The sequence below is a fragment of the Pygoscelis adeliae genome, unplaced genomic scaffold (genome assembly GCF_000699105.1).
Source record: "Pygoscelis adeliae isolate BGI_AS28 unplaced genomic scaffold, ASM69910v1 Scaffold67, whole genome shotgun sequence".
Taxonomy (NCBI): Eukaryota; Metazoa; Chordata; class Aves; order Sphenisciformes; family Spheniscidae; genus Pygoscelis; species Pygoscelis adeliae.
In genome coordinates this window covers 2,434,990-2,462,336 of record NW_008825271.1, presented here as the reverse complement: position 1 = coordinate 2,462,336, position 27,347 = coordinate 2,434,990, and the positions used below count along the sequence as shown (strand labels likewise).

Here is a 27,347-nt window from a genome sequence, read left to right as displayed (position 1 = left end):
GGGGGGCGACGGGGTGAGCCTCCCGCCCCTTCTCCGGGTGGGGGCGGGCAGCTCGGACGGGGCACCCAGGCTGCCACCAAAGAGGTGGTAAAGCAGAGCATAAGCGCCGCTAATTGCGAATGAGACGAGGCTTTAGGAGCGCTGGCAACACGCCAGCGAAGCTCTGATGCGTTTAAGGGCTCCCGAGTGTTCTCGGGCACGTGTCCCCTGAATCAGGAGCCAGGGATATACGTAAGAGCACATGCTTATACAGCTACTTCAAACCAAGTGGGGTATTTTTCATCATATAAAGTCAAGTCCAGCTTCAGGAATCTGCACAGTAAATGTAAGAAACCATATTTGCTGCTCATGAAAGCTTAAACAAGAATAACTAAATAACTACTGCTGAGACGTTACCTACTGTTCATCTCCTAGCTGTGCATCTCAGGGCAGGTTTCCCTAGGCCACATGCTTTCATTATGCAGACAGGGAAGTTGCTTTTTGCTGGGCATCACATCCCTTTGAAGTTGCAAGATGTTGCCCGGTAATTCACACCATGTATATACCTTCATATCATGAGGTTGATGTAAATGGCTGAGGATAAGTCAACTGAACACAGGGAAACACTATGGTAATCTGTCTTACACGCTCAGAAATAAGCTTTTTTCCAGTTGAGGAAAACACCTGCATTACTGGTACATGCTCATGTAGACTGGGCACTGGGCTTCTTGCCATGGACACAGTGTGGGCAGCCCTTGCTTACAGTTGCCCTGAAACTACTTCTGTTTCACAGTTATCTCCAGGCCGCATCCTTTCTCTTTTTGGGCCAATTGTGGAAATGAAGAAATGCTTCACGGGAATGTTTTCTCTGTGGAAAAAGAAACAGGACTGGTATAAGCAGAAGAGAAGAAAACTTTTCTGAGAGGGTATGAAACGCAAGATCTGAATAAGCTGTATGGGATGGGTAGGATCCCAAAAGCTAAAGACAGGCTTAAAGGCACCGTCTGGTCCCACTAATGCCCTGCCAGTTGTAGGTGCTTTGCTCCAGTGGCACAGGCAGGCTCCACGGTGCGTTAGCTGTTCAGGACTTGGAATTCGCAATGGCCATAAAACCCAGAGGGCTGAGGCCTGCCAAGGCTGCAGTGTAGACATGCTTATTGGTTGCAAAAGAAACAAATGCTGCTCTTCGTATTATGCCCTACTTCTCACATACGGTCAAACCGCACTTGATGCAGGGTTGGAGTAGCAGTATTTTGATTCGAGCTGGAAATAACTGCTGCAAATATCACAAGCAAAGAGGCTATTTCAAAGGCCTGAGGACTCAGAGGTACTCTCCCACACCTCGCTACCAGTGAGTTTTCCTGGCCAATACATGCAAGAGGAGGATGAAATCTGTCACATGGGCCTTACGCCAGTCGGGGCTTGCACTGCTCTCTCCAGGCTGGATTTCTGTTGTACATTGCGAGGATTTTGTTTTGTTTTTAAATACAGCTTTCCTGATTGAAATCAGGCTCAATGCAAAAGAAACGCCAGGCTCCTGCAGCTCTCAACAAAATCTGCATGTTAGAAGCCTGTGTTGCTGATCTGGAATATATTATTCCATGGAGGGTAAAGAGGATTTTCAGGTTTAAGGTCCTGTTATGCAAATCAGTTGTCTTCTGTTCTGCCTTTGCATTAACACAGCCTGTCATAGTTCTTCCGCCACGCTTCATCTTCTATTTCCAGATCTACATTTTTTCAGACAATTTGATTTCAAAATTATATTTACATTCTTAACATCTCTTAATGAGCTTATTTCATTGGTAGCGTAAACCTAATTATGAGTCACACCAGGGGCTCTTTTGCTGTGAATATTTCCTCTAATTTAGCCTGATCAAAGATTGCTGGGCCTTGTGAGAACCAAAGCTTCCGCATTGCACTCATGTAGCTTAAGAATGAGTTAAATATTTTAAATAGAAACAATCTGCTCAAGTTGAGTTAAATTTTTGGTAGAGACCAGAGACTGAGTTCAGACTATCTTTAAAAACCAAGAGCAGTCCTTAACTGATACATTTGTGATGTATTGTACTGTGTTTTCCTTTGGAGGGCATCTCCAAATGGGCAAGTTCGAATAGCTGTTACCTTGAAGCTAGCCACCCTCAATAATAATGATAATTAGTGGATTTACATTATGAATTTTAAAAAGTAGATTTTTTTTTAAACTGAACTCTCTGTATGCCAGGGCTTTCATGTATTTTACAACTGTTTTTTATGCCTGTTTTCATTGTTTTATCTTTTCATTGATCACATTTGCTCAGATGTAAAATGGAATCCAATTACAAAAAAATTATACCCTGACAGTATGCACTGCAGAAAATGTCAGCACTGAGAACACCGCTATATGTCTTCTGCTTAATCCCTTTCTCTGGTGAGCTGTCGGGTCTGCATGCAAGGGTAGAGCGCAGGCTGGGGAGCCACAAGCTCAAGGCCTAACCTCACCGCTGGCTCATTGTAGCTCAGATGTTAAAATCTGACTGCTATATTTGGGTTCTTGATTTGCAGAGGTGGCAAGCTTAGCACCCAGCTGCCCAAGGTGTTAGCTCTTAGTTCCTCACCTTCCAGACAGCTAACTTGCAAGGGTAACAGAGGTCTGGTGCTGCATAACTGCTTGAGGTGGTGTTACCACTACAGAGGTCTTCTGATGAGACGATATGTCACCAGTTAATTGCTGAGAGTTATTCACGAATTTAGATGTTTACATTCTCTATACGAAGTTTAAATCATAAGCAAACCACCACGTTTAGTCAGAGCTCCTCCTGAATAGACCACTGTCAGTCTGGCCCAGTATCACTTTCTGCATCTGTTAAGAAATGTTTAGTATCCCGTTCATATGCTGAGAGATTTTTTTTTTTTTTTAAATCTCTGTGCTGCACTTCAGAGAAAAACACAGTTTTTAATCTTAGGTATGAATATGCAGAACCCTCACTACAGCTGTGAAATGGAAGAAACCTCATGCCTGTAGTGAGAAAGGAGCTCAGCGGTAGTGCCCTGGACAAACTAACAGACCCCAATGGCGCTGGGCAGCCTCACCCGGAACCTCTGGCCGCTCATGGGCCAGGGGCTCCACTTAAGCTCAGACTTGAGCCTGTTCTCCTCATAAAGGTGCTTGTCCCTAGCAGTCCTCTTGGACTTGTTACCTAGTCTCTGCTTGATACTTGCTGGGCTGCTAATCGACCTGTTTCTGTCACCCTAGTGCTGCTTGCCTGTCTCTGGTGCTGTTGCACTGCATGCTGCCAGTGAGGTCAGTGCCTAGCTTCTCTGGTTGCCCCTCCCCTCCTGGCTCACCTTCTGTCGGGGAGAAACCCTGCTCTTGCTGCTCCCCGATGCTCAGCAAGGAAGCCCCATGGAAGAGCTGTCTTCCTCGTCGTGCCCTGCCATGTCCTGCTCCTACCGAACAATTGGCAAGAGGGGGTGCCTATTCTCCCTTGCTGCTGTAGAGGTGTGCTGGAAGGGATGGAGCCACAAGCGCTCTCTCTGGCTAACTGTTGGCAACATTTAACTGCAAATATCATTATTATTTAGTTACTACTGCTAGCCTCTGTGTGATACAGGAGACTGTAAAGGACCCATATGCCCCAACCAGAGGGGTGGTGTAAGTAACTTCATGATTCCTCTGCAAAACTCAGAAGACTTAAGTCTCCTTTTGATTCTGCCAATTTTACATGTCTCACTTGCATAGAGTTGCTCCTGGCTTCCACAGAGGCAGTGAGAAGAGTACCTAATCTTTAAGCTTATGCTTGAGAGCTGCATTTAATTTTTAGTAAATATTTATTCATGGAGTCTCTAATTTATACACACAGAAAAAAAGGCTATAGCTAGAGGAGACAGAACATAAAGGAAGCATCAAACAAAAGCACAGCCTTTTTACACCCAATTAAAAAGAAATATTATCCTAATGAAAACACTCAAGGAAGTAGAGAGTGAGTGAGCAAAATCAGATCAAAGAGACTCAATAGAAACCCATTTTATATGAAACACATTATTCATCAATTAAACAATATGTGTTGTGTGAGGGAGCACCACAATACTGGCAGCAGAAATACTGAGAGGTTCAGTCTGTTGGCCTTACGTAGCATCTTACTTCCTAGCTTATCCTGCTGTTTTCTCAGGAGTCATTTTCCAAGGAAAGCACTACTGAATTTAATGCGAGTGCACTGATAATACGAGGATCTCAGTAGACAAAAACAATTACTTAAGGATAGATGCTGATACTATTTTGTGTTTTGTGCTGTTGTTCCTGTTTGAAGCAGTGTAAATCTGTATTAATGCCACTTAAGTAAATGAAACTAATCTGGACTTAACTGTATTTTGATTTCCACTGTAAGGAGCCCATAGCAAGATACTGATTTCAGAGGTAAATATATATTTCCTTACTGGATTATGAAACACTAACAGAACTACTACAACCAGAAGCAAAGGTTAGCTGCAAAACATGACCCAGGAAGACAAACTCATACGCAAGTTCTCATGCACAAATATTGGTATGGAAATACTTGCAAGTTCACCAGCCCGCCAACTGTCTTGTCACTAATTTTAAAGTAAAAAATGAAATATGTTTCAGCATGGACAAGGGAATAATGTATGACCCTGGGTTAGAGGGGGAAAAAAAAATCACTACTAGACCAAACAGGCATTTGTTCTACTGGCAAAAATGCAATAATACTTTCTTCAGGATGCCTTCCAATCTGCAGCTGGGGGACTTTCTGAGACAGAGGTTATAGCTACAACTTAATGTTTAAAAAAAAAAAACCAAACCAACACCACCCTAATGGCATGTTCTTTCATGAAATCATTTAACTGCTTTTTAAAATCCTTTTTGGCTTCCCAAACTTCCAAATCTGGCACAGTCTATGTTTGTGGAAACACCACCCTGACCCTTTTTTTTTAAAGTTTAAACCTGTTTTGTTTTGATGCCTCTTTATTATAACAAGACCAACTGAATAATGAATGCCACGACTTCCCATCCCTCCTGCTCTTCATCTTCTGTTTGTATCTTTCTTTTCACCTCTGTTTAGGATGTAGGAACAAACCCGAGTTCTGTATTCAAACTGTGGGCTAACCATAAACTCATATACAGCAACAAGGAGTTGATGTACTGAAACAGTGGTGATTTCTGTTTGTCCTCTAGTACTTCCCTAATAATTTCATGTATTTGATTTGCTAGTTTAGTTAATGCAAAATACTAAATTGGCATATTCAAAGAGCTAATCACAATGACTCCAAGACCTTTTTCCTGATTATAGTTAATTTAGGTAGTCATACTGTCTGTATAAGGCTGTCTGTATTTGTGCTTGACTCTGCATTACAAGACCCTTTTCTGACACTAATTAGTTGGAAATTCAGTATCATGAGATTTCCATAATTCTTCAAGATCAGCTTTAGGTTTACTGCACAAAATGATTTTGTTTAGCTTTGTATAACTGTCATCTCCCTATTCATCTACTTTCCCCCTCATTAATTAATATCATGTCTATTACAGATTCATGTGGGATTCTGCTGATAAACTGTTTCTTGAGAAAGCTAACTAGTCTTTCACCTCTCTGATTTAGTATCTTATTATACCTTATTAATCTATAACAGGATCTATCCTCTTACTGTGTGACAGATGCCTTTTTTCCCCCCTCTAATAGCTTTTGGTGAGTAACCTTGCCAAAAGCTTCTGAAAATCACCTCTTTATCTACCTGCTTCTGATTAAAAGAATGCCAATAGATTTCTGAGGCATGATTTCCCTGTACAAATCTGTGCCGAGCCATTATACAGTTTATAATTTCTACTTAATTCTGTTATCTACTGTAGCTTTTACCAAGTCACCTGGTTTCAAAATCTGATTTAACAGTTTGTGGTTTCTTGCAACCTCCTTAGAATCCTTTTGTAAAAAACCAAACCTGGCCTTGCACTCACCAGCTCCTACGTCCTGTACTGCAGTGATCAAGAGTTTGATCATTTCACATGTGACTTCTTTCTCTGGGTGGGTAGCCAGTGGCACAGGCAAGCGTGGAGCTATGGCACATTATTGCTGTGTGTGGCTTTGACCTCAAAGTGCACTGCAAAACACAGTCTATGTGTACTCACAATATTGCTGGGGAAAGGGAGGAAGAGTAGAAATCTCTATCCATAAAGTGAAAGATATGGGTGGTTAAAAACCTTACTAAACAATCCTTTGAATTCTGGATAGACAGTTTCTATAATCTGAAATATAGGTGTATTTTAAGACCTGTAATTGCTGCAGTCTAGAAGAGCTTCTTTGTACTTGGTGCTCCACAAACTTTTACAAAGAAAAATTTAGATTTGCAATATAAATATATGTAGAGATGGAGAAATGATTGTCTGTTTTCTTTGTTGTTAATGGGTAACTGAAGCACAAAGACTAAGTGATTGCCCAAGACTACACTGGCAGTCTGAGAGAAACCAAACTTAATTTTCGTAACTTGGTCCTATCCCTAAATTATGGGTTTAACTTTCCCCTTTAAGTACCATATATCATCATATTGTGGAAAATGTTCTTTGTACTTTTAATTATATTTACCTTCTGTCTCTTACAGGAACTGGTGTGCCTATGTTCATACCAGACTCTTACCTACCGTGGTAATGGACAACCTGGAAACCTTCTCATCAGGCAGAGCAAAGCCTTGCACTTGGCCTATTGGATCCTGTGCTCAGAGGTGTGTAGAACTAGGAAGAAAGAGTACTTGCAAGTACTTTAATTATCACCAGCTGCATAATTCATACAACCATGACTTTAGAAATTAAAATTAAAATGGGAGGGAGCAGATTAGCATGTTTCCAGGTCTCATCTTAACATGTCTCTATAGCAAGTGTAAAAGCTCATGACTTGTCCCTATAGCAAGTGTAAAACCTCATGACTTGGCACACCTTCACTCTGGCACCCTCCGGTCAGTTCAAAGTCTTCAAGTAAGCCCACTGCCTGCTCCCCTCTTCCAGAGTACTGCAAGGAAAGGTGCACATGTACAAAGCTTTAAAGCACATGTGGAGAAGAAAATCCTCTCCGTGCAGTTTTCCAAGCATGTGCTTTGTTGGCGCAAAAGGCTTCCCCTGAGAGGCATCAATATTTTTGTTATTATCTCTCTGCTGGGTGCTTATTTCTGGCACAGCTTTGGTCAGGCAGTGAACATAGAAAAGTAATTGGCCTAGATACAACTTGTAAATAAGGACTCTGTTAAACATATTCAGATTGTCCTCTGTGCTTTGGGTGCCTCACTGTATTCTCCAAACATCAGATTTCAATAGTAAATGAAATTGAGTTTTAATGCATGGGCCTGGAAAATGGCAAACTGAAACAGCACCAACAAAACAGAGGTTGTAACATATTTTTCCCTTGAAAAATTTCAAAAGCCTCTTACAAGGCAGTTTGACTGTTCCGAGAATTGTCCTCTAGGTAGTATGGCAGAACATGCCTAAAGCTTTGAGGTGAAACCGGGAATAGAGTGTCCTTAGGATTTGGTGACTCTGAAATATAGTCGATTGTATTGCAAAACTGTGGAATGGACCCTGTGATTGAAATGTTGCCTTTTTTTCCTAATTCAATCTAGAAGATTCACAATAACTCTAATTTCTTTTTTTTTTTGTAGGAAAATTAGCTCCTTGTGCTGCTCCTGTAAATAAGTCTCTACTATATACATTTCTGAGGCTTGTCTACGTGGAGAGTTATTCTTGAAATAGCTATTCCTGATTAACTCCTTTCACGGAGTGCTTTGAGGAATGGATTATGCTAAGGCAGAATAAGGTAGTGTTATCATAAAATAAGAGCATCCGTACAGCAAAATAACTAAGAACTCTCTTGATTTCAGTTCACCTTAATCTTTATTGAGTTCTTGCTGCTGAAAAAGCCATTTCTCAGAGGCAAAGCTGCTTGGGGACACATGCAAAGCTCCTGCCAGCTGCTCTGCATTTTAATATATATAATATTACATCCCTTGTGAAGGGGTGACAAGATTAACTACAGTGTAAAACAAGGTGGCATTTTTTAATTCATTGGGATGATATTTTTTGGTCTGACAGACTTCAAATTTGTCCCCCTTTCTGGAATGATTTAGACAGGGATTATGTGTCCAAAACAGTTCTGTAACCATTTTATCGTTGTATTTTCTGAGATTTGAGGTGTTCTTCATGTTCGTGTTTAGCAACTGGCAGAACTGTGCCATATTCTTTTTATTTAAACTTTGTATTTAGCATATTAAAAGAGACAATTAGACTTGCTGTACTTAGTTTCTTCTGTATGCCCTACTGCATTGTGTTCATTCTAAACTGACTTCTCTGAAGTTAAGAAAGCTAAAAGAAGCGATGGGGTAGCCAGGACATGCAGAATGTGTTGGAACACAGAAACAAAATTGCTGCCGCCTCTGCAGTTACATACTGTAACAGTAATAACTCAGGCATCATAATTACATAGCCATACCCTCCTTACATCGACTTCCAGAGTGGAAATTTTCATGCTTTATCAGATTAATGTTTGTATAATCTTGTTTAAAATAATCAGAACGGGAGGCTTCCAGTGTGCGCTAAATGTGAATTGACGTGGCATAAATTCATTGTGGATGCTTTTTTCCACTGATTTCAAAGAAAATGGTATTTCACAATTGTATTTTTGGCTCACTCTGTCCAGTTTAGTAGATATTAATTGTAATATCTTCCATAAAAGTTAGTAGTATTTGACTCCTGAATAAGATATTCAGGGAAGAAGTCTGACAGCACTAAACAGACATCAGTCAGATTCCTTTAAAATCCATGCAGATGATCTGAAGGCTGCAATATTAAAACTGTGATTGCTATTGAAACACCAAACCCTAGTTAGGCTTCACTTTCAGTTTCAAGCAGTTAGTGAAAGGAAACATTTGACATGTAAGATAACATAATGTAGTTATACAGGTATCCTACAACTCCTGTTTTGTCACCTAAAATAGCTCTAAAATGGTCATGTTTTGCAGGTCCCAGGCAACAACACACCAAGCCTACAGAATCAAACATAAAATAGCAACATCGCTGGAGTGGAAGTGCTGTCCTGGGTACAGTGGGCAAAACTGCCAACCCAAAGGTGAGTAGAATTGTAAGGATTTGAAACTATTCACTTCAACAAAAGAAAACAATGCAATCTGATTTGCAAGCAAATGGCTCTGCTGAAAATCACTACAGTCCTTCCTGTTAATTTAAAACCAGGAAAAATGCACAGTAAACTAAAATACTTTGGGATGTTGACTCTTCCCTGCACATGAATTTCCAGAGTAGCTAAGCAGAATGTCCTTTCCTCTCTTCCACGCTAAATAAAACTCATAAAATCTTCAGCCTTATTCCATTTTGCTAAAATAGGAAGTTTGCATTCAGCGCTTCTCTACTTTTGACCTTTTGTTAGAGTATTGCAGTGCTGGGGATATTAAATCCAGGTCCTCTACTGAATACTTGCTGTAAAATTCATCTACAGCACTGTGACTCTTTTGGCGTTCAGTTTCAGGCCCTAAGAATATATTTTAGACATGATAAAATAATGTATCAACTTTGTTTCCCTCTGAATTGAGTAGGAATTTTGTTGTTCATTTCAACAGTGACTGAATCTTACCAGGTATTACACATGATCCCTATATAATTGTGCCTCTTTTTGACAGAATAGAGTGTTTTACCTCTGCCCTCGCGATCAAACATATGGCAACGTACTGTAGTTTAACATCTGTATAATAGCTATTTCTTTGCTGCCGGCCTTAAACAAGCAGCCCTTGAAAAATAAGATATGGCATCAGCATACATATTTTAAATGAATGAATATTACAAGAAAGGCCATTAGATGTGGTAGAGAATTCAATCAGCAGTGGTAAAGTAGAGGCTGTGATTAAAAATTAATGTAGAGGAATGAAGAGAAATCACTGTTATTCACATCCAGGAGGGAAATTTCAATGTCGAAAAGCCAGAACCTCAGCAGGCACAGAATTCTCTTCTTAACATGGGACACAGTCAGCAAGGCTGTCCAGTGAGCATGGATCAGATGTTTCAAAGGTCTGCTTTTAAAAAATGCAAGCATTAGCAAAAATAGATTAAAAAACGCTTATTGTATGGGGAGGCTACAGTTGATAAAATTGAAATGGCATCAAAACAACAGGGAAGCATTGACCAGGAAAAAAGCTGTGTAACTCAATTTGCAGTGGCATCTGTGTAAAAATAAGAATAAAGGAAAATGTTGTCAAGTGTTACAGGAGCGGGTTTGAAATTACATCTCCTGGGTTCTATTCTCAAATCTCTTCTGGCTTGCTGAACAACTTGGGGAAGCCACTTATAATCTGCATACCCAGGTTTACCCATCTAGAAAATTGAGATGACATTTATCTCACAGGGGCACTGGGATATTTAATTAATTAATGCTTGTAGAAGTGCTTAAAGAGATTGGGATGAAAGGTGTTATGTTAGAAAGGCTCTTCTTCCCCGCTTCTGGGATCCTGCCTCCCATGAGGAGCAGACCACCAGCACAAGCCCTGCCTGTATTATTCAATTCCCATGAAGGGACGTCAGCTAATGAACTCGAACAGTTGGGAGCCCAATAGCCTTGTCTTCAGGCACTCCGTTTCTACAACGGCAGGGGGAGAGACAATGTAAGCTCTGACTGGGGCTCTCCAGAGTTGCTGAGCCCTTCACTTGGCCTCTCTGCACTTGATCTGCTCAACAACAGAACTGTTATTGAAGGGTTTCTGTGCCAAGGGAGCTGGGGTATTCTGACAATATGTTTTAGATCCTGGGAAGGCACTGTTAGTGTGATGCGGGCTGCTTGTAGCAAATGCCTTCTGGTTTAGCTTCTCTCTCAAACCAAGTGAAATCATACATAACTATTTCAGTCTGGTAGTCTAGGCAGGAAGAAACACTTGTCACCATCTGACAGTTATTACTAGACATCTGTAAACCATATTTGGTAGCCTCATTGCAACTGCTTGGTTACAGATGCTTCTCAAGGTAACATAGTAGTGAGTGAGACAGAAGAGCCTCTGGGAAGAGATGTGTTCAGATCACTATTTCTAACTTTACCTCCTGTGTGGCAACACATGACCAAATTGGATAAGACATGGATCCTAGTCCAGCATGGACAATGCAATTTTACAAGAAACTTTTTAAGAAGGGAAAAATGTAGACCTAATTACTTACAAGTCTCATGAAACAGCGCAATGTGGACAATTCAACAAATAAAACATCATTATTTTGATTTTGGAATATCAAATGCTTAACTGGGAGCAAAACTGCTAAAATGAAAGGGATTGTAAATCCTGACTTGCAAAGTTCATGACGTCATTTTTACTAAACATAGCTTTATTTTACCTTTTCATCCTTAAGCTGGAGAAAACATTGTGCGTGTAGTAATGTCAGAGGGGAAGAAATCCCAGTTCGCTCATGCACATGTGGTCGCTGAACGCTATATTATGTGTCACAAATGATTTCAAGAACTGGAAGATGCATCTTCAAATGTATATCATGCTGTGCTCGAATTCAGCTTTGCTGTGGAGTGAGGCTGAGGTGACTTAATGTATATGAATTCATTTCCGTTTGCCGTGGCTGTGGTTTAGAGCAAAGAGCTGGTTCTCGGAGTTGCTGACAACGCCATAGCCATTGTTAGCACTGAATTCTCTTGCATGGTAGCGATGTCATCTCTCCAGCAGATGGCTGTAAAATGTTCTGCACAGGAGCGAGCGCTATCCTCTGCGTGGGGTGAGCTGCAGACACAAAAGGTAGCAATGCACCTTGAAACACAGGGAATGGGAGCAAACTACCAAACTCCCCACAGGGATTCCCCTTCAGCCACTCCTGCTTCATCAAAAATATACTGAGAGAAAAATATCCAATTTCCATATTTTTAATATTCCCTGAAATCATTTTGCGCACTATGTTTAAAAATACATGGGACAATAAATTATACATCTAGGCCAATATATTCAATGATAGGAGCCTAATGTTGGATTCCTATGTGCTTTACCTGATATTCAGAAGTGCTGAGGACCTGGAAGTGCTCTTCGTTGCTCAGCATTTTGAAATGCTGCTTTTTTTTGGTTTTGGTGTTGCTTTCTTATTGTAAATGGCACCTATAAGGTGGGTCTAGAAGTCTATTTTTTATTTTGTATTTTATCTTCTTAGCTTAAACTGAGCATAGCATATCCAATTTTTAAAAAGTCTCAAATGCGAGTCACTTGATGGCTATTTCTGACCTAAGGACTATATGTAGTAGAGTTTCAGTCTGGTGCTCCCATCTCATCTGCTGCTGTTCAGCATCTAGGATGGGGAATCTCATCTGTGGGACTAAGGAGCACAGAAGACTTAATCGCCATATGACGTGTCAGAGTGCTTCCTTTGGAAAAGGACTGAACCACACTGGAAGAATGATGTAGGAGAAGCTATATTGCCAGTGACTCTTCTGAATTTGTTTCACAAATGAAAACCCTGAATTTCTAATGCTGCCTGAGAAGTACCTTTCCTATACAGTGATGAAATTTAATAACTGTACAATATGAGGTATTGTCTCTGGGTGAGGCTTTTTGTGTGTGTGCATCGCTGGCTACAGTCCTTGCTGCTTTTAGAAGCAGTATAATGCACTATTGGCTTGCTCCATTACTGGTTTGCTCCAACAGGGTGAGATCTATGTCCTGGGTCTTACAGGGATTAAGTTATCTGAACAGTTTAAAGCATTAGTAAAACAAGCACACAGCGATAAATATATATCCTTGAAACTCTAAAAGTGAATAAAACAGTAAGGGTTTGGGTATTCCACAATGTGAAGCTGTGAGTGGGGCAGCTGATTTAATAGGGAGGATGAAAGAGAAGATGGAGAGTTTAAAAAAAATCTGGTGTCTGTAGCACTAACAATGGCAGTGAATACATTTAGAGCAACAGAAAGATCAGTAAGTGAAAGAATAAAAGGACACTGATCAGTTGGTCTTTATCACAGGCAAGTAAGTGACTCCCTTGTCATAGATTGTACCATCACATCACCACCTGATAAATCCTGTGTAATGAATTGGGCTGAATGCAAGTATTTAACTCCTGTCAATAACCATGCCACAGAAAGATAAGAGAAGCTATTGAAATTATAACTATTTGAAAATTTTGTATTTCTTATCAGCCAATTTCATTCTATGAGACTTGCAGTCCATATGATAATTTCCTTTGAGTTCCTGTCCTAATTGTTACTTCCCCCCACCTTAATTTACAACCTCAAACACCTTATATCATCCTTAAATGTAATCTATCGATCCTCATATACTGCCAAGAGGCTGATGAAACATAGGGAATTTCTTGATTCAGCATTTTATTCTGTTTCCTAGGAAACTCACATTATGGCTAGACTAGTTTTTAATATTTGAACTGGAAAATAATGTCACCATACCCAAGTTATTCTGCTTGTACTGTACTAAAGACTGGAAATCACATCAGTGCCACATAAGTGGCATTCCTTAGATGTGCTCCAGCTGGGACAACATCCACGTCAAAATGCTTCATCAACTGAGCAAGCATATAAAAATTGGTATGAATTTACACTAGCAAATTTACAACCTACTTTGTACATATTTCATTTTTTTTAAACAATAATTAAATTAAAATGGCACCATTAAGCCTAATGGCTAGAGAAGTCAGGAAGGTGGAAATCTCAGTTCAGTTTCCAGCCATCCTATCAGCTGTTCCCTACTTTTTGTGAGTGAAGGCACTTTACTTTTCTGGACCTCAGTTTCCCCAACTGTAATATTGAAATAATAATAATGTTAGTCTAGCTTTTTGCAAATTGCTTTGGGATCTTTGGGCTGAGATGTAAAATAAGCACAGAAAATCTCATCTGCCGTGACCAGAGAAAATATTTACAAACTTGTCACCTTTGTGAAGTTTTTTAATGTATGTAGCAGTTGCAAATCTCAGATGATATTTGTTGGAATTTGGAATTTGATTATGTTTTGAAACGGTTTTTGTTTTTAGGTGCTGCAACAATGTAATATCACCATTGCCTTTAGTGGGAAGATATCCATGGTTAAAGATTTATGTAATCTGTAAAAAAAAAAAATCAGTTTCAACAAACCTGACTAATTTTGTATTTATAAAAAAAACTAATTAATTTTACAGCTGACAATCTCTGTATTGTCTTTGTACTGCTGTTTTATATTGATCTAAAATATTCCTCTAGAATTTTTAGCCCTGGAGATTTCAAAATTCTGTTCATTATAGGGCAAGTTTTGACATTCTAGTATTAACAGCAACCCCTGCCAATCTCAGGAAGCCATTTATAATGCCATTCACTGTCTTCATCAATGTGGTTCCACACTGTGTTATAGATGGACTAAGGAGATAACAAGAATCACTTCAGATGATTAGGCTTTGGTAAAGTTGGTATAGAATAGAGAGAAAAATCAATTGTTGTGGAATCCTGATTGTCATGTTCCGTGTTTCACTCACATCCTTTCCTTTTTCTCCCTCTTTTAGCTCAAGAACAACAATCACTTATAAACAGCAACCAGGCTGAAAGCAGCAGAGCTATCAGTGAGAGGACACCAGGAGCTCCTCAGGACCCCAGTGGGCCAGGTCAGCTGTTTTAATTACTATCACCTCTAGCCCAACCCTGACCATGTGACTCACTAAGATCACTGCAGAAACAATTTGAGAAAAATCCCTGTCCGCTGGAGGGACCTGAATGTACCGTTAGAGTTTCCAACAGTCATGGTTCAGCGGTACGCTTCTCTGATAAAGATAGGCGGAAGAAACTGAATTTAAAGGTACCAGTAGCTTAGCATTTATAGAGTGTCTTGTGACTAAACTAAAAGCAGGAAATTCATTCTGCATAGAGATAGTTAAACTATTACATTACTGAGTAAAATAGATGAATTAACAGAAACAAAAGAAAAAAAAAACCAAACACCACAGCCAAAAAAAACCCAAAACCAAATCTAGGAGTAGTATAGACCAGCATTGGTCATAAAATAAAAAGCAGTGATGTTAATTGTATTATCTGAATATATGATTATTGTCATATATTTTCTTATAAAAATTGGTGCTTTATTCAAAATCAGTACAATGACACTTCAAACTTTATCAAGGGTAGCTTAGGTGTGTTTTAAGCTACTCCCTCTAGGATGATCAAATAGCTAAGCAACACAGGGACAGTTTACAGCTTTATACCACAGGTGTTTGAGACTTTCTTATTACACTATTCATATGCTCACTACTGTGTTTACTTCAACCTATCTAGACCATAAGGTTTTGGAACATAACGTCGGTGTTTTCTTGCAAGGGTATGTACAGACCTCAGCATTGTAAGAGCTAGTTAGTAACAGTAATGCTTTTGTTCAAATAGTGATCTACATTGAGAAGTTTTCTTAGGTGACTGCTGCATGAAAAGCTTTTCCATCTCTTAGTCTCTAGAATTGTTGGGTGTGCTCACTTCCCTTTATATTTATTTTCCATTACCATCTGTATGATTTAAAGTTTACCGCCAGAAATGTTCCAGAAAATTAATTTCATAGTTGTCTGCATAAGTGTTCATGGGAATGGAATTTTATTCATGCCAGGCGTGTTTGCACACTCACTAAACTGGGAGCAGAAACAATCATGGTTTATTAGATCATTCCAATTAACCATGAATTCAAATATTTAGTGTTCACTATAGAGAAACATGAAAAGGTATCCATGATTTAGAGGTATTCAAGTAGTTGACAGACTATACTATATTCGTCTGTACCACCTGAAGGTGTATATGCCTTTGAGGATATAGAGATGTTGGTAATGCAGAATTATTTATAAAGTCTGTGTACTCAGTGAACTGTCAACAATCAGCGTATCGTGTTTAAATAACAACAAAAGAAATATGTAAAACATGCTTGAATAAGGAAGTTGTTTGAAAAAATTTTTCTCTGCTTGTGATATACTCCCCAGCAAGTGAGTGAGACTGCAGTTGTCAGGTAAATTTTTGGTGCCAAATTCTATGCAAGTTATTTGGCAGCGTTCTCTACATACTGTCAAATGAGCTTGTAGTTTACATGGTGAGGAGCCAGAAGATGGACAAGATGTGAAAGACAGCATAAAGGAGGCATGTTCCTTGAACTTTCTTACTACCTCCCTTTTGAATCTGTTGATGTTTCGATTATGGATGTCTACACTGGCTTTTTGTAAAATCATCAGCTGTTACACACTACAGTGTTATTGTCACTCACACAGTTGGCCTATATCTGAAAAAAATTTATGGAACTAAATAATAAGGCAAGTTATGTTCTCAGGTCTGTATATTGCAGTTGTCAATATAATATATTGAACAATATAATTGTTCTGTTGCTGGGATATTCATGCATGCTGGGAGAACAGGATGTCAGCATCCAGACTGCCACAGGGTTTTATGGAGACAGTACACTTGTACGTGCTTATGTCCATATATGTGTTTTACTTGAAATCACATTAGATGAATAGAAAAATTAGAAAGCATAGGCAGTAAGGGGAAAGACTGAATCTGGCATGGAGATAGAGAAAGGTATTTTCAAATGGGATTTAGAAAGGAGAAGGCTGTTGCTCCCTGGTGATATCATGTGATCAACCAAGTTTCCCAGTGCTGGAGGGAGGGTGTCGTCCAGTAAAGCAGACAGGACTCATATGAAAAAGTGAGCTTGATCAATAGAGTATTAAAACATGCCACTTCTCTTAGTAGGAATTCTGCTCTGAAAAATAACTCTGAAATTGGAATATCAGAGCTCCATATTAATTGCTTTTCAGTTATTTTTAAATCAAATGGGGTCAATTTAGAAGGAGAGCGATACCTGTTCTGGCTGCCAACCCTGCAAACACGACCTGGGGCCAGGGCTGACTGCCCTGGTCTGTTGTTCTGTCAACAGCTGCCAGGGCTCTACAAGCCAGATTCTGTTTCCAGCTCCCACTATGCAGCCATGCACTTATAAACCTCACTTTCAGGTTCATCTATGCAGCTTGTCTTCCCCTTTCAGTAGGAACTGACAGAAACTGAACTGAAGAAAGCATTGCACCCTGCAGGTTAGTTATCAGTTTGGGTGACTATGCATGAGCCAGTAATGAATTCAAATCACTTTCTCATAGTAACAATTCAACCAGGAGCAGAAGTATCCAGACCTGTCTGTCTGTCACAGAGTAGTATTATGATGAAGAGTTTTCAGACAAAGCAGATCCATCAATGGCTTGTCTCCAGTGCCGTTGGGGAGAATTGCCAGACTCTAAACTAGGTGGCTGAGTTACAGACACAAAATTCTGTTCATGTAAGTAGACACCATGGGCAAAGTAAACAGCTGGAGATGCTAACATCCTAACCGAAAACAGCCAGCCTTATTCACCAGGCTCTACCAACTATGAATTTTACAACCTCTACAGGAAAGCATTCTTGTGGGTGTTGGCACACTTCATCTGCACTGACTGGGTGCATTTAGTGAATTTTCTGGATTTTCCCAAATGCTATCAAGTTAGGTATGATACATTTATTTTTTACATGCTAGAATTTTGAAGAATGAAAATCTAGTCAGAAGAACATGTCCTTTTACATATAACTTGGGGGGTTTTTGTTGTAGTCTTTAGGGCCCTGTGCTTCTACATGATTTCTGATTATAACTGTTTACTGCCATGGGAATAGACACTGATGCCATAATGAAAAGTGACATAAGATCAATAGCAATACTGTAAATTTACACTAATAAATATTTGTATATACTGCTAAAGAATCTCTTGCATAGCAGTTTATTAAGTCATAGTATGGCCTGGATCATGTAGGGTAGTATATATCGTGTCGAGGGTTGTCGCGGATGGAGTGAGACTGCACTCATAAGAGGGAAGCGACAATGCACTTTATTGATAGAAAACGGTGAGTTAAAGTTCAGTGGTAAATGTGACAGTGGTTTAACAAGATTCAATGGCAACATACACTTGATTATTTACTGCATAGAGGACAGGGTCAGACAAAACTGTCAGGGAGACCATCCCATTGAGTCATGAGGTTCAGAAAGGACCCCCTTGCTTTCTAAACTCCTTCTCAGAGAGGAGTCTAGGTGCAGCTGAATCCAATCCTAGCCCCAGACTTGGTCAACGGTTTATGTCTAAAGGGTTATATATATGTGCAATTAATCCTTTATATCACTGAGCTAAGATTTCAAAGTTTAGCACGCTATTTGTCACTTACCGAGGATCTGTTGCAGCAAGGAATCTCTCAACCTCAAGGAGTAACCTTGAGAGGCGTCCCTACTCAAGGGGAGATCCCTCCGTGCAGCCCGCTGCTGTGCAGGAGACCTCAATAGGCCCTGGGCTGTCCACTATTTATAGAGTAAGATGATTGACTTATAGTCATATTTGCATACCAGCAAGACATTTGGGTCACTGCTCCAGACAGCCCTTGGCTACTATGTTGTCATTCATCCCCAAAGTCCAACATAAGCTGGATGCAGCCATCATGACCCCCACTGGTGGTCATTGCTTACGTCTTAATTTGCAAGACAAAGGCCTTCTTCACCACTACCTATCTTAAAAGCGTCCAGCTAGGCCTCTTTATACCTGAAGAGACTACAAGTGTCAGACACAATTTGGGCAGGTTTTAAAATAAAATTGACTTCACAGGTTGGGCATCTTTTCTTAATGACAGACTAATAATTATTTCAAAGTCATTTATCTGTTAGCTGTTTTTCTGCCTTGCTGCAGTGTTGAACAAGTCTTTATTTTGACCCCAACACTGAAAAGATGATGTATTCCTTTAGACACAAGCCTTGCAAATTCATGAAGTTATGTTATAAATGGTAAGTAAAAATCAATGCTTTTGTGATTGTGTTAAAGGAGGTAGACTAAATGAGAGTTAACTGAATACCCTGTAGGGTGCTCGGTGGAGGAAGAATGGCATTATGCTGATTAAAATATGCTAACCATTCAAAATACTCTTGTAGAATTATAAATACTTTATAATGGATACAGATGCTTCAGTAATTAGTTACTGCTGTGCTGCTGAATGTCACTAATACATGATACATGACAAAAATCAAGATGATTCACTCAAGACAAAAAATTCAGAAACTTTTCACCTCACTTCCAGCTAATATCTCTCAAGTCAATTACACTTTCTTTTTCCTCTCCCCACAATGTTTTAACACTACTTTTTTTTTTTCTTCTCGTTTTGTTCTCTGACCAAGCACTTACACAAAAAATGAACGAGAAGATTAGCAGCCAGGAGATGAAACTGACTTTTCTACAGAAGAGAGTTGACAGCATTTCTGCTGCAATGAATGATGTGAGCAAGATGCTTTCTTCTCTGGAAGGCAAAATCAATGAAGATAAGGGCAGAGACTTCCAGTCTTTTCTAAAAGGTAAGAAAAATAAATTAATGTGATCACTCACCCAGTTAAAGGTGCCAGAAAAAAAAAAAATGCTAAAAACATTCATAGACTGTCCTATTCTATTGCTCAACATTTATAGGGAGAACTCTTTTTAGTTTAATTTCATAATAGAGGGATTTGTTTATTTTGACATTTGTTATGGTGTCTTTTATAGTGACAAAAAATTTACGTTCTTGGATACTACATCGTCTACTTAAGCCACTATCAAGGCACTTTCATTTACTTAGAGCTTCTGCAAATATTCTTATGTCTGTTTTTTGTTTATCTGACAGCTGCTAAAGGACATAGTATTTACTTTGCTACCAAGTCTAAGTAATATTCTTTAATACATAATTCACATATGCAGGGGAAACGTATAAGGAATTCTGTAGTTGTTGTATTTATAACATGGCAAACATTCTGCTGAATAATTTGCCTCTGATCATATTAGGCTACCTTTGATAAACATCTGTACTCATGTTCGGTAGATGAGAAAGACACGGACAGGGATCAGGAGGTTGGGCAGACCCTCGCCAGCAGAACTATGCATCCATTCTTTGTGAATCCTGCAGCAAGATCTGTTTGTTACCCAACTACAAATGGTGCTTAACAAACAGATTGGGACTGAAGCTTTCATTTTCTTGATGTGCAATATTTTTCTTGTTTTTCAGGAATTTTCCCCGAACTGTTTGTATTATACACTTTAGAATCCAGAGAATTTTTCTGTTGTCTAAAAATAGAACGAGGGAACTGGAGCTCCTTACATTGAGATAAAACTAAATGAAACAATAAGTGCTTTCGTATCTCCCTCGAATTTACCAAATGTGGTCCCATTTCTTGTCTTTTCAGTCCTCCTCTGTCTCCTGAGTTGCTCGTGCCACATGCTAGATGGCTCTTTTGTACCCTGGATCAAGTTTATCCCATCTCTCACTCAGTGACCTGCTTTCACCTCTCCACATATTGCTAGATGGCATTCTTGACCCTTGGGCATACATTTAATTTGTCTTTGAATATTTCCCATTTCCCTTCTGCTTTCTTTTCATTCTTTTTTATATTCCACTCATTCTAGCTGTCATTTTCATGCTATTCCAAGAGGTCTTTTGCTGCATCCTGTGCTCCTGCTTCTCCATTCCCTATCTATATTTAAGGGTCCAAGTCCTAATTAAAATGTGCAGTACAAAAAAACCCATTATTTCACACTTCTCTGCAAACGTGTTTCAAGCCTTTATTGTTTTTGTCTGCCGCGCTCTATGTTATACCTGCTTAGATGAAATCTCCAGTTGCTGGCCCTTTTTTGATTTATGTTCTCAATCTATCTCCTAATCAAGTAGCTCTAATGAAAATGCTGCTATCAACTGCTTTCATTGACTCTAATTATGGGCACTCCAATACAGGTTATTCTTGGCTCGTACATAGGTAAACAGCAGGGATGTGAGGAGGGAAGAGAGAACAAGATTAGTGTTTCTGTTGGCTTGTATATGTAATGTCAAAGGGCAAGTGCAGTTTCTGTCCAGGGAATATCAGTCAGTCATACCCCAAGCGGGCAAAGAGCATCCTAAAGTAGCAGGAGCTGGAAGGAGTTTCCATGCTGTCCTCTAACTTGGTACAGATGTGTAGTATAGGTACATCAGACTTGCTAAAAATTACTCTTAGAAGCTCACGTGAAGTAAAACACAAATTTCCCCACTACCACTGCCGTCCTGAAGCAATGTGCTTTCAAAGCACAGTTAAGTCTGTAATTGCCTCATGCTATTCAGACTTCTTCCTTCTTCCCCTACATTTCAATTTTCTTCCCATGGTGCCCAGGTCCTTTGCTCATATCCATTAATCACCTTTTTTCTTATCGCAGAAATTCTAATGGCTGCCCAGCTTTGTATCAGAGTTTGTTAGGAGTGAGGTCTGTTTCTGTGAACAAACGATTCAATACAGTTTACAAAGTCTTTATTTCATGGTTTCATCTGTAAATAGACTTTGGTCCCACAAACCTGTCATCTGTTGATACAGGGCAACACTCACTGGAGTAACAGATATGCTCCTCTAATTTTATTAGTCAAACCTGTTGTGCATTTTTTAAATTGTTTTCAGTACTCAGGAGACTGTTCCTACTTTTTACTTAGAGAAAATAATTTGATGTTCTCCCTTTAATTTAAGAAACTCTGCTTACTTCTTGCTATTCTTTCTTCCTCCTTTCACTCCACATCAAGTCTTTTTATAGACTCCTTTCCTTTTGGTTATTAAAATGTACACTCCTTTAAAAATTAACTCAACAATGGAGTGTTAATCACTTCCAAGTCAAAAAGGTCATTTACAGCTGGATATATAACTTTAACTCCGTCTCTTGTGTACATACCTTTATTTTGCGCATTATTCTTCAAATAATTGAAACTGCAAAGGGAGTATATGTTGACACAAAGTAATTACACACTTTGGATTTCAGCCAGGGAGTTAAAATTAGAATGTACAATCTCATAAAAAGTGCAAGAGATCTTTAATGTTCACAGGTGGTTTGGACCTTTATATTTCAAAATGAGCAACAGAGAAATTGAGTTACATCCATGAATGTATTCACGTGTCTTCTCAGCTCAAGCTTAAGAATATACCCAACTGTCACCTACAACAAAAGTTTGGGTCAGGTCTTTCTGTGCAGAAGCGTGCTCCCACAGCCCCTGGTGAACTTTGGAATAACACTTGCTTACCAGGTACCTAGTTGTCCTAGCCAGCAAGTAAGGGAGAGAAACCCAAAGCTACCTGTTTTACCAGGTTCCACTCTCTTGATAAAAAGAACACCTGAAAACCAGAGCTGAGCTCCATACAACACCCGCGATCCAACTAAGTAGAGTAGGAATGGGAGAGGGTGAGGCTGGCAGTTTCTTGACTGCCACAGAAGGAAAAGGCCAGTGTAGATCCTGCGGAAGACCTCTTGCAGCAGGATGGTCTGTTATCAAGATTTGTTGCTGAGATGAAGAAATTTAATTAATTCCTCACAGGAGGTATAGAGTAACCTTGTTTCTTTCCCCAGCCATTAAACTTTTCTTCACAGTTCATTGTGTCTCTTAAAGCACAGAACATTTTTCAGCATCATAAAATAAACTGACCAAATCATCAGTTACAATGGCTTCTCTACATGTCAGCTATTTTACTCTGCATTCATACCTTGGTTCTTCCTCTCAGCTGCCAGGACATCCTCATTCTCGGGTATCTTATCTTACTGTTTTTCCTTCGCTGAAGTTCACTGACAAAGCTCTGTGTGTAAGTGTGCACGTTCATGTGTATACATATGTCTAGTCATTTACTTGCTCTTCAGGTAGTAAAAAGTAAAATAATAAAGGCAATCTCAGTATTATCACTTTGTTAGTTTTTATACTTTGTGTAAAAATTGCTGTAACATCTGCGACCACAGTTGACAGTAATTGAGTTTATTGCTTAGGAAACTTCATGCTCTATTTCTGAAGTGGCTCTTTTCCAGACTAGCAAACTTATTGCACCTGCCTATTATATCCTGCCTTGAAAAAAACCACTATCTGAACAAGTGACAGATTTCTCCCCTAAGCATCAGAGGTGTTTACTGTCCATTTTACCAGACATAATGAAGACTGAGACTCATTTATAGTTCATAAAAAGCAAGTATTATCAACTACTTTATGTTTCCAGCTGGAAACACTCGCACAATTCAGATGAATCTCCTGAATAGAAAAAGCATTGTGCTTCTCTCTAGCTTGCTGAACAAAACCGTTTTTATTTGGAATCCTTTTGCACCCCTGGAGCCCAAAGTTGCATTGGGTTTCACGGGTCTGATTTCCTGCCATTTTGCTGCTCTTGCTGAGAATGTACTTTCAAATAAGGTTTCAGAACACGTCTTGCTGTTTTAGAGTTGAAGCAATAAAATCCAGGCTATAGAGGTAATTGAGAGGAAAATAGAGGAGGGCAACAGAAGAATTTCTGCCTTTATCAATAGGGTTTTAATCAGAGAACTGATGGTCATCAAGGCATTGTAGAGGTAAAAGGGTTTAACCGTTATATCGCAAGCTGGCTGCAAGTGTTCATAGGGTTTAGAAAAAATGTGCAAAGAATGCTTCAGTGCTTTAGCTGGACATAAGGTCTACTTTTGGAGAACAAATTAAAAAAAATTTCTTCTAATCTCACACCAGAGCAGAACTACTGCTCTGATTAATTCAAATATGTTATGCAGCACTCTTGATGAACACTATTTTATGACTATCTTAACCCATGTAAGGCTATATGGGAGACAAATTTTGATGTTATTCACAGGAGCAGCATTCCTACACATTCACCTCTGCCTAGTGCTTTTCAGGATCAGTATTCCTAGGAGCTATTTAAAGAGTTGTAGTATGCAAGACTAACTAAAGGTTTGTACCTTTAAAATGTCTGCCTTTTGTGGCAGTGGTCATGTTACTAACTTCAGATATTCAATAAAGCTATTCTTTTTATTTTGCGTCTTTCTCACTATACTGTGTTGTATGATCACTTACCACATACGAATCAATAGCAAGGTAATAATCTCTGCTTTCACTTCTTCTTGACCATAATGTTGATAAAGCAGGTGTATTTTCCTTACTTTCCCAGTGGAGAAAGGACACATCATTTTCTTATGAGCAAGCCACAAAAGCACACAGATGTCCTCATCTCAGTGCTCAGAAACAGCTTAGCTAGGAGACCAAAGTTGATACCGCATATGCAGTGTCTGAGTTTGCCCTTTCAAAATAATAACAAAACTCCCAGTAGAAACAGGGATGAGTCTTCAAACACTATTAGCCATCCTCTACATTCCTCAGCTTTAAAGTTTGCTCTATGGGTGGGTAAATTGGGGCGGGGATGTGTGTGTTTCACTTCTGTACAGCACTGTGTTTGCTCACATTGTGGAAAAAACTTAGATGTTGCTAACACAATTGGTTTGATTGTTTCCATATTTGTCCTTTTTCCCAAAGGTGTCAAGTCCAGAAGTATTAATGAATTAGTCAAAGACATTGTCAGAGAACAGTTTAAAGTATTTCAAGGTGAAATGCAAGAGAGCATGGCTCAAATTTTCAAGACTGTGTCTAGTTTGTCAGATGATCTTGAAAATACAAAAGATTTAGTCAAGCATCTGAATGAAACCCAACAAAAATTTGCTCAGGAGAAAGACAGTGGGCCAACAAAGCTTGACATTCTGGAGCTAAAGAGTCATATGGTGCAGATGAAAGAGGAAATGACCCTCACTTGTGACAAGCCTATGAAAGCTTTACAGGAAAAGCAGAAATCCTTGGAAGATAACTTGGAGCATCAACAGTCAAGAAGTGTCATTTATTATGAATCTTTAAATAGGACTCTTACTGAAATGAAAGATGCTCATGAACAACTGTTATCAGCTGAACAGTCTTCAAGCCAAAACATCCCTTCAGCAGATAAAGTCACAGAGCACAATGTTACAGAGTACCTGTTCACACTGCATGAGAAAGTAAAGAAACAAGGTGTGATGGTGCTGCAAATCTATGATGACTTAAGAGTCCAGGATAGCAAGATCAGTAATCTCAGTGTTGCACTGGAAATTCAGAGACACTCTGTTCTGGGAGTCTGTGATGACATGTTGTCAGAGAGCAGGAGGGATTTCCAAACACAGCTGGCAGCAACCCAAGAGAATGTGCTTGTCCTAAACAAAAGTGTCTCTGACCTAGTCCTTCCGTTGGACAATAAGATGGACAAAATGAATGAGCAAATTAATGATTTGTGCTATGATATGGAGATCCTGCAACCCTTGATTGAACAAGGGGTACCTTTTAGTCTGACCTCAGAGTATGCACAACAAATCCAAGCTGAAGTAATCAATGAGAAGCTTGAAAACCTCACGACTGTCATTAACAGAATGAGTTCTGCAATTAAGGAGCTTTCCAAAACTCAGGAAGGACTTAAAAATGAATCTCAGGCTTATCAGGAACTGTTTGAGAGCCGTATTAATGAATGCTCCATGGAAATAGAAGATGGATTAAACAAGACCATGATAGTAATAAACAGTGCTATTGATTCTATTCAAGATAACTACGTACTGAAAGATATGCTACGTGCTCTAAGAAATGAGACTGAAGTCTGCTGTGGCAGAGCTGAGAAACTGGACAGCCTCCTGGCTTTCATTCCCCAGTTCCAACAGTTGAATGAATCCCTCCGGACACTGCTCATTGACAAGAAGTATGAATTCACTTCACAAGTAGCTCCATCCCTTTCTGATCTTCCATACAAGGAGTCTAACAAAAGTATCCTCCACGATTTCAGAAGATTCTTCTATATTTTAAATGAAACGTCATCAAAAGTAGACAATCAACAACAAGATATCAGCCGCCTGGAAGAAAAACTGTTTGACTCAGTGGAGGAATCAAAGGACCATGAAGTTCGCCTTCTGAGTGTGGAGTCAAAAATTTCCAAGTTTTTGGCAAACAACTGTGTCTCACTGAAAAAAACCAAAGCTGCCTTGACAGAGAAAGAACAAGTGGTCTCACTTCAGCTCCAGACACTGAGTTCCAGGATCAAGGCCCTGGAAGCCAAGTCGATCCGCTTCTCAAACAGCATTCCACTTCTGAACAAGACGGCTCATGAGGCCTGGGGGCTGTGTCAGGATACCAACAGCAGCATCCAAAAAATGAATGCGAGTATACCTGTGCTAATTAAACTTGCTCAGCCAGATATCCCCCTGCTGCAGAGGGGCCTCAAAGAGCTCATTGAATCTGTGCTTGAAATAAAAGCGGGAACTATCTTAACAAATTTAACCCAGCATGTTGACATATCGGTGACAAGTGCAATGAACAACATCACCAAACTTCAGAAACAGGTGAAACCAGTTATAAAGAAACCAGCTCCAGTGAAAAAAGGGGCAGCAAACATCACCATGAGCCTGGCCAGCCGAAGTCAGAGAAACACGGATAATACTATAGATTCAGGTAATGCATTTTACTCTACTAAAAATTAGGGTCTTTGTAATAAAGTCTTACGTAACCATTGTAATGAACAGAAGTGGAAGAACTTGACTGGGGGTGAATAAAAAGTCCAAAGAATGCCTTAAAGAGTGTTTCAGAGGAATCTGAACTTACTCTAGTCTCTTGCTTACAAGAGAATTTATTTTTCTTATGGGGAGGCTCTGCACTAAGGCATCTAGAAGCTCCATTTAATTTTCCTTAATAAATTCACATCTGATCAGTTTAAGATATATGTGCATGCACACACACTCAGCTGAGAACCTGACCTTTCAAACATAAATGACAATTTAGACAAAATCTAAACTACAAGAGTTTTGTGCCTGTATCTCAATTAGCAATTTCAGTAAAAAAAACATGCAAGCTGGGAGAAAAATCTGGGGTTGCATGAGTACTTTGCAGTGTCGGTGGGGATGAAAAGTATCAAAAACCTGAAGCAAGTGAATACACCAAATGACTGTAATGAGGCTTTTGCCAGTTCCTTCAGGACTTCATTGAGATTATTAGTGCGGTTACAATTACAATAGTGTGTTCTTGCAGAATCAGGAGCCCAGCCAATAAAGCAGGTTTGACTCGAGTCCATCTAGAGAACAGCTCAGCTGAGCAGGAGCCACCATTCTTAAAAAGGGCATTTTGAGTGGGATTCGCTTCTGACCTTAAATTCAAACGTCATCATATGAAATGAATTCATATGGATGAATTCACAGAAATACAAACTCTGAGTTATGACTTTTGGAATCAGACTTGAGTGAAAATCAATAGTGCAAGCTAATGTTTTATGGAAATATCATTTCTGGGAAAATACAGAAAATGAAGAGTGGTTAAGTGACTAGAAATCTTCACAGGACTCTAATTCACATTAAAATAAGTGAGACAGATTCCTAAATGACAGATAGATGTCCAGATACTTTTGAAGACCCAGACCTAAATCTTTTCTGTAAAGCATTCTTAAACTTATGAACATTTCTGAAACAATATTTGGTCCCTATTGTAAGCAGATGTAGGGGTAGTAAGAGCTACCACTCCTGCTCGTGCTAAGACCATGCGCAA

At 39.4% G+C, this 27,347-nt stretch overlaps 1 protein-coding gene across 1 annotated transcript in view; it reads left to right on the top strand.

The window, feature by feature from the left end:
- MMRN1 (multimerin 1) overlaps positions 1 to 27,347 on the top strand; it is a 45,849-nt gene that overhangs the window by 10,667 nt on the left and 7,835 nt on the right. Inside the window, exons 2-6 of the mRNA XM_009329762.1 lie at positions 6,562 to 6,681; positions 8,965 to 9,071; positions 14,465 to 14,563; positions 19,156 to 19,329; positions 24,285 to 26,264. Coding sequence (XP_009328037.1) covers positions 6,562 to 6,681; positions 8,965 to 9,071; positions 14,465 to 14,563; positions 19,156 to 19,329; positions 24,285 to 26,264 — 2,480 coding nt within the window. The remainder of the gene's footprint in view (positions 1 to 6,561; positions 6,682 to 8,964; positions 9,072 to 14,464; positions 14,564 to 19,155; positions 19,330 to 24,284; positions 26,265 to 27,347) is intronic.